Source organism: Hesperophylax consimilis, chromosome 13 (assembly GCF_061612785.1).
Source record: "Hesperophylax consimilis isolate HC1 chromosome 13, BYU_Hcon_1.0, whole genome shotgun sequence".
NCBI classification, from domain to species: domain Eukaryota; kingdom Metazoa; phylum Arthropoda; class Insecta; order Trichoptera; family Limnephilidae; genus Hesperophylax; species Hesperophylax consimilis.
In genome coordinates, this window is record NC_142848.1 from 3,972,797 (window position 1) to 3,981,434 (window position 8,638).

An 8,638-nucleotide genomic window follows, 5' to 3' on the forward strand; every position below is an offset into this window, starting at 1 on the left:
TAAATTGTCATTTTTCGTTGATGACTTTCGTATAAAGGAGCTAGATTTTCTGAAAAAAAACGAGCTAAAAGGCTAAACCACTTTTTTGGATTGCCTCGATTTAGAGCTAAATCTAGCTCTGAGCTTATTTGGCCACATTTTGGCCATTTGTAAAACCCGTGAGCTTACGCTGGCCAAAATGTAGCAAATTTGAAGAGACATATTTAAAAAAATTCGAACTATTTCAAAAGTTCCCGCGTCCTCGTAATTGCGTTATTCACCGAGCACAGTTTTACACAGCAAATGGTTTCCCCTTTTCAATAGATATCTCGTATTTCTATACAGTGCATTAATATACTTTTAAAAAATCCGCTTGTCGATGTATTTAAAATTCCCATGAACGTTTATTATACACAAATTCTGTTATGTATCGGATATCAATGTATTCGTTATTGAATTCTCTGCTTATTAAAAGTTATTTCAAAGTCCTAAAATTATAAATAAGATGCAGGAGTGAAGTTTAGTTTGCACCTGTCAAAAATGTTATTTTTTGGCTCGGTACCTAAATAATCGTTTACAGTAAGTTTTAATACATTAGTATCAGTAATAGTGATTCACAGAACAGAAATAGATTCAATTTTTATAGTTCTAGGATAATTTTTAGTCTGATAAGGGCCGGCTCTATGCGGATGCAATGGAGCAGTCCGCTCCGGGCGCCGAATTGTCAAGGCGCCAAGGCGCTGATAATACCTTACACCTGCTACAAGTGCTAACCAAAGATATTAGAAGAACGAGATATGCTATGTTGGCCGCCGGACCGTAGCCGGAGTACTACCTAATTAGGGTACTTTGAACGGTATCGGGACGCGTACGCACAGAAATCTGTTCTATGTATTAGTGCGGATACCTTAGCGCAAGCGAAGGTGTGCAGTAGTATTGGTGAACAAAACCGGCGACACTCGGCAAAACAATTCCACTCAGTACGAACTGCGCATAGCACATCTCGTTCTTCTAATATCTTTGGTGCTAACACATCGCCCTTGTAATTATTTTGCGCAAAAACGATTTTAATGATTTATTTTTAAAACCTACAAACTTAAAATAAATATTTGTTATCGTGTCAATATTCGGAGGTATTTTTTTTGAATGAGCGCGAAACAAAACGTACGAAAATCCCCAGTGCTCAACGCAATGTATCATCAATATATTGTAGCTTCAATGGAGAAGTTGAGTTGGGAACACTGGATTTGAATATACCTTTGTGTTTGCGCATCTCGACACTGAGTAGATGCTGAGTATCTAATTAAACAACAATAAGAATAGGGTATCCCCTGAGCTTTGATAGTTAATAGAAATCGGGAAAAAACACTTAGATATTATTCTAGCAATATTGCTAATAGACCTCTCTTCACAGGTGCCTGGCACGTCATACTACTATTGTGTATTGCGATTTATACAGGACCGTACTGGGATGCACAGTAATACTTTCCAGCAATTTGATGAGATGGAATTGAACTTGCACGACCAGACTCGAAAATATGGACTCGACTTTTTTGTTGACCCGTGAGTAAAATGAGTTGAACATAAAACCAATCAGTCTCATATTTCGACTAAGATAACCTCGCATATTGATGGGAGTATTGATTTATTATCTGTCAGAGATGACTTTAAATCAATGCTCATAACTGTAATACATCAATCAAATCCTTTCCCTAAAACAAAACCTCTTAAAAAACTCCCTCCAACTCCGTGGTGGTATGAGATACCGTTCCAAGGTAGTAAGACTTCGGAAAACCAAATCTCTTCCCTACCGTTACAACGTGACATTGGAGAATTATCTTAGATACAAACAAGCCGAATCTAATGCCAAAAGGGTATTGAGATCAAAAGAAGGATCCGGGTGGTACAACTTCTGCAGTAGGTACAGTATCTCCGAACGCTCCAATTTCTAAAGTTTGGTCTATGATTCAAGATTTCGATCCTCCTTCAGTCCGACATCTCCTCAAGCGTCTCACAAACTGCCCCTCCCCTTCTGTACCTAACCTTAGATTAAATAACTCCAATCCAATCTACAATACTCCTATATCTAATAATTGGCTAGATTCTCCACTCTCTCTAATCGAGCTAAAAAAATGTTTATCAACAGCCAAGGACTCATCTCCAGGTAGAGATGGTATACCTAATACGCATAATCAAAAATAATAATGATAATGTTCTAAACCACTTCAACCCTTCAGTACTTTCATCACCTTTGTTCAGTTTGCAATGTTTTCTGTGCAAATGTTTTCAAATGCGCTATATACATCTTATTTTGTAATTATCCGTTAAAACAAACACTGTTTTAGAAACTAGATAAAATTATCTTTCCGGTGTATGCATTCAAAATAAACATAACTATTTCTCAATAATAAAATTTTAATGTCAAACGTGAAAAATGTTGTCAAAAACGCAATCCACATTTTTTACTCCAATCGTAGAAAAATTGAGAGAACATTCGTTTTGATTGGGGAATTTGTAAGAAAACTGTAACCAGCGCCCTTGAGGTGATTTTGCACAAAATCGACGGTATATAAATCATCCAAATATTATTAACTTTTTTCTCGTTCATATGAATTTTTATTATATAATAAAAAAGAAATTAAATTTTAATGTTAGATGGTTATGATAGCGGCTCTAAATAAGAATTATTCATTTTGGCTATTTTTAAGATATTATAAATGGCATCCAGTATAATATAATATAGTTTGCCTCAAATTTTATACTGGATGCCATTATAAATGGCATCCAGTATAAATATTTGAGGCAAACTCGAAAGAATTATTATTTTTCTTTCTAACGTCAAAAAACCTGTCCACTTTTTAGTACTGAATCAATAGTTGTACTCGGTAAATTAGACAACAATCAATCTAAATCTTTGCAAATAATACTGGATCAATACAAATGTCGCCCATCAATTCCCTTCAAGTAGAATGTTCTGGTTCTTTGTTGAAGGTAGCAATTGTTTGCTGACAAATTTGTCCAAATTCTAAATGTCATCAGGATATCTCCACACTTTTCAATGACATTCATGGATTACAACCAGACCTCGAACTAAACCTTTTCCTGCCATCTGTAAAAAAAAACAGTCTCTCTCAGATCTTCAAATTATCCAAAATGATCTTCGCTTATACAAATAAAATAAAGTAACGTCACCCTATCCCCAACATTTTTAGAAGGGATCGTCCCCGGCCCGTACTGTCAATAATATTTTCAATGACAATAATTTCATCTAAATGACCCAACTCCCCTCTTTTATTTACTGACGGCTCCATATCTCCAAACTCTCATAACAGTGATATAGGTACTAACGTTTACCACAATAATTCTAATGGCAGAATATTTCATTAAATTTCAAACCAATTTTTAGCCAAGTCCATTGCAATAATTGAGCCTCTCAAATATATAATCAAAATTAATTTTTAACATTATTCCCTTCCATTCCTTTGTTCCCTCAAAAAACTTTAAACCAGCCCTATTCTTAATCCTAATGATCACTTTGTACGCCTTATTCGAGTGCTCATAACCCCCATTCAAAGATCTGCAAAAACCGTAACTCTGATTTAGATTCCTAGACATGTTGGCATCGCGGGTAACGATTTTGCAGATTCCTTGGCAAAACAAGGTGCATCTAACCCTATTGTTATAGACAACCCTATTGTTAAAGATATATATTCACAACGTTTGGCAAGAGTATTGGCACATTGCTAGCCAATCCAAGGGAGCCTGCTATACATCAATGCAAAGGATTATCGCATCAAAACCGTGGTTACAACATTTCCCTATTTCTCCGAAAAAGAAATTTCCTCACTTATTCGAATGAGGATTTGTCATTGTTCGTTTCTTCTCACATTTTTAAAACTTACGTGCTTGACTCCTCAGATTGTACCTTCTGTGGTCTAGAAGTGGGAACTTTAGATCACATATTTTTTTATTGTCCCTCTCTAAACAAATATCCTCTCTTCTATCAAGCCGTGTCAGAAATTGCGTCCCCTCCATTCAACATCTCATCTTTTCTAATTCTGAATTCGACTATAATCTTCCATATAATTTTGAAATTTGCCAATTTAAACAAAATTAATATATAAGTTCACCTTCCCCCTCTCCATAATTGATGACCTAGAAACAATTGAAAAAAACGTCTCTTGTCGAAGTCAATTAAAAAAAATATCCGTTTTTTTATTATCAATCTTCTGCAAATCGGTGATCTGTGAGGCTAAAAGAAAAACGTTATTTTGTGTTTGCAGAAAATTTGATTTGTTACCTTATTTGGTTTTAAATTTGAATACCGCCACTGATTTGAATCCGTCGCTGTAATTTCCACAACCGATAATTATTATTTAGCGTTGTGGCTCTAAACGATTGGGTAGGTATATGTTTACCTAAAGATTGGTCATCTATTCATTGATTATATCCTCAATGCCTTGAGAGAATTTTCCATTGTCCTGCGCAAATCAATTTCTATTTATTACACGCAAGATGATTTTTTCACGTCAGTCGACCGAGTTCAGATTTTCAGAGATCACGTGAAGTTATTTTGTTGTGGTTAAAAAGGAAATCTTACGATGAAGTCAATTTTTCAGGTAAGGCTTTTTATTTCAATAATTGGTTTCTAACATATATGTATATATTGGTTGTAATTATTATTTATTTATTGTAAACTTACCTAACGCGTGTGTGTAGGTGGAAAGCTTGTGAAAATAAATGGGATAGGGATTTGCTTAATGACAATCGGGATAGATATTATAATTAGGATGAAAAATATAAAAGCAGTTAGGTACTGTTTATTTTTAAATGCATTACATTTATTTGACTTTCGATTTGATTTTCTATAAATAATTAAAATCTAATCTTACAATTAACCCACTTATGAACGTCTTTTTTTCCTTCAATTTTTCTCCCCGTCGATGCCCATGGGCCGGCCGTTTCACACTTGTATTTCACAGAAATTCAACATTAACTTTTAAATTTGATGAATTGTTCAAATTCTGTGATACGTCCTAAGTTCGTCGGGAATCTGATAAAGGGGGGGGGTTCTAAAATATCTTCCAATAGGTAATAGGTATCTATCCATAAGCTTTCGAAGGTTTCTGATTGCGAAATATCGTAAATTTTCAGAAATGAAATTTCGAACCACCTTACTATTGAACTCATCAGTGCAACCTTACGATTAACTATTTAATAATTATTTTAAGTTCAAAATTCCAACTGAATAGATTAATTATGTCAGTTTGATGAATCAATTGCATCTAATATCGGTGTTTGGCAGAAGAATTATGGTGCATTACACATGGTGAGTCGTTAATAACTCAATTGACAGCCCTGCCATTGTCACCACTAGTAAATTTCGTGTACCGACTAGGAACACAAGACAAAATGTAACATTCTTCTGCAATACATACACAACCAACTATCGGACACACTCACTAACCAATAGGATGCCATGATCTGGTAACAAGTGTGGAGGTATTATTGATATATTTATTGACACCATTTGTTGACTCCATTTATAGAATTAAGCGTAATCCTTTGTATCTATACCAGCACTTTGTTGAATCCTACAAAACATAGTAACGTTGGTAATGTGTTTTTAGTGCTTTATCTTTTTTTTAATTTTATTTTATTTTATTTATTAACCAATATACTTATAATACATAATATATAATATTAGTGGTAACAATACCTCCCTAATTGAGAAATTCTCATGTTTAGGGAGGGAGCACTATCAAATTGACAGTACTATACATACTTATCAGTTGTTACAATTTGGATGCATGAAACACTTCTTTTTTTATACATAATGAAAATATAAGTGGCAATTTTTTTTTTTTTTGTACATAATGAAATTTTTTTTTATACATATTGAAAAATATAAGATGGCATTTGTTTTGTACATCATGGAAATATAGGTTGACACATAGTAAAACATACTTAGAAATTATATAATAGTAAAATGTTTTTTGAGTTTTTGTTTAAAAATTTCATAATTCCTCTCGGATTGTATTTCTATAGGGAGTTCGTTAAAGCATTTTATTGCTGAGTATGTGTAATGATGTTGGGCTGTTGTAGTATTATGTTTAGGGATTATTATTTGTCCTAAGGTTCTCGGTCTGGTGCTGAATGACTTTATTGTTAGTTTGTCTTTATGGATTTGTAGTAATGCGTTTTTTTGATAAATTTTATTTATTGGTAATACTTTGAATTCATCGAATAATTTTTGAGTTGAATAGTCTAATTGTTTCTTTAGAATTATTTTGATGAGTCTTCTATGTACTATTTCAAGTGGGGTTAAGTTGGTTTTATACGCTCCTCCCCATCCTATTATTCCGTATTGCAGAACTGATTGGGCTAATGCATAGTAAACCTTTAGTAGCAAAGATTTATGTAATATTTTTCTTAGTTTGAGGAATACGTAATAAAGTTTACGTATTCTATTTACAGTTTGCGCAATTTGTTCTGTCCATTTAATATTTTGGTCTATAATTATGCCTAAATATTTAATATTACTTTTTTTGAGATTTTTGAGTATTTAGGTGAATTGCAGTTGTCAGTATAATTATTACAAGAGCTATGGATAGTTATATTGGAATTTATTGTTGGGTGCATTTTGTCTGATAATGTGAAAGTCATGAAATAAGTTTTGTCAGAGTTTAAGGAGAGGTAGTTGTCATCCAACCATTGTTTTAAGTTGTTTATTTCTATATTCGCAGTTTGATAGGCTTCTTCCCAAGTTTTTTTTCTATGATTAAAACTGTGTCGTCGGCGAAAGATATGATTTTTCCATTTTTTGGTATTGTAAGCATTTCGTTCACATAAATGATAAACAATATTGGGCCTAGGACTGTCCCTTGAGGAATTCCAAATTCGGAATAGGTGGGTTCACTCAATATATTGTTAATTTTTACGTGTTGGTGTCTTTTATGAAGATAACTTTTAAACCATTCTTTCACTGTTCCTTGAATTCCAATATTTTCTAATTTTTTTATTAGCTTCTTGTGGCTTATACTGTCAAAGGCTTTTCTTAGATCGATAAATATACTTAAACATTTATTTCCCGAGTCAAGAGCATTATATATTATAGAGGTTATTTTTGCGATTGCATCTTGCGTACCTAAATTTTCTCTGAAGCCGAATTGGTTATCATTAATAATTTTATTTGAAGTGATATGTTTAGTTAATTGTGACTTTACGACTTTTTCAAATATTTTTGCTACGTTAGATACAATAGATATGGGACGGTAGTTCGAGACGTCAGATGTAATTCCTGATTTGAAGATCGGGGTTATTATTGTATTTTTATATATCTTATATGTAGTATTGTTTTAGTTTCTAGTATATTTCATATTACATGTTTCACTAATATTGTTTCATGTTTAGATTATCAGTTGAATGTTATTTCATGGTTTAAAAACAGATCAGCTGGCCGTAAAAACCAAATAGAATAATATGAATAAATATGTTATACTTTTCAGGTGGTCATCTTGACGGTGACGGTAGTCATGGCTTTAGCTGACCCTGTGCCCAACCCACACCCACAATATGGTTACGGATACAATCCATACGGTCTGGGAGGGGGCCTAGGTTTCCCAGCTCCAGTAGTGGTGGTCCGGCCGGTCATAGTTGGGGGGGGAGGTCTCGGCTACGGGTTTGGAGGAGGACGCCCTGGATTCGGATACGGAGGAGGTTACGGTGGAGGATATGGAGGTCACGGTGGAGGATATGGAGGTCACGGTGGAGGATATGGAGGTCACGGTGGAGGATATGGAGGTCACGGGGGAGGATTTGGAGGTCACGGGGGAGGATTTGGAGGTCACGGGGGAGGATTTGGAAGTCACGGGGGAGGATTTGGAGGAGGTCACGGCGGTGGAGGTCATGGCGGTGGAGGTCACGGGAAATAAATCTGTAGTGAAGTATAAGCTTTCTTTTAGAAAGTTTACCACGGATGACCTTCTTTGACAATATTTTATGACTTGCTTACTTTAAGAAATCTTGAAATGTATTATAATAGAATAAATTCGATGTTTTATAATGCAATGCCATGGAGTTTATTATTAATTGAAGTGTATTTGATATATTGAGGAATATATGTATATATATTCCTTTCCTTAAAAGAACCTCCGCACAGCATCCCCAAAGATGACATAGGCCACTACACAAATAAAATTCTCTATGAGAATTTGGGCTAGTATAGGCCCTTTTCCGGGCAGTTCAGATCTATAATTTGGATTCTCTCTTAATGATTCCTTAATAAGGACCGGCCCTGATCGAACGCAGTCCCTGGCTCAACTTAAATTTTAACAATACCAGTATACACTTAGATAGGTGATAACTGTAATCAATAATATTGCGATGATTTTTATTTTTGACTGCTAGGCGCCCGAGTGTAATAATCTCAGACGGGAGTAACAAGCTTAATAAGGCTGATAAAAACTTGCTGAACTCCACCCTAGATGACCTAATGTCGGACATTACTCGTCTGATGTTGGAAATGAACACTTTCTCGACAAGAAGTTCTACCATAGACGAGATGTTGAATGCTCAAACGGCCATTACAACTAGGCTAGACCTACTCATTAACTCTCGATCAGTTCCTGCTCCTACTATGCCACTACATAAGGAGACT

The 8,638-nt window shown here is 34.6% G+C and overlaps 1 protein-coding gene across 1 annotated transcript; it reads left to right on the plus strand.

The window, feature by feature from the left end:
* The first annotated feature begins 4,521 nt into the window (after positions 1 to 4,521).
* Positions 4,522 to 7,913, plus strand: LOC149418326 (uncharacterized). Its single transcript, XM_089639091.1, has 2 exons — positions 4,522 to 4,598; positions 7,488 to 7,913. The coding sequence occupies exons 1-2, from the start codon at positions 4,581 to 4,583 to the stop codon at positions 7,911 to 7,913; spliced, it is 444 nt and encodes a 147-aa protein (XP_089495217.1). The 5' UTR covers positions 4,522 to 4,580.
* Positions 7,914 to 8,638: the final 725 nt, after the last annotated feature.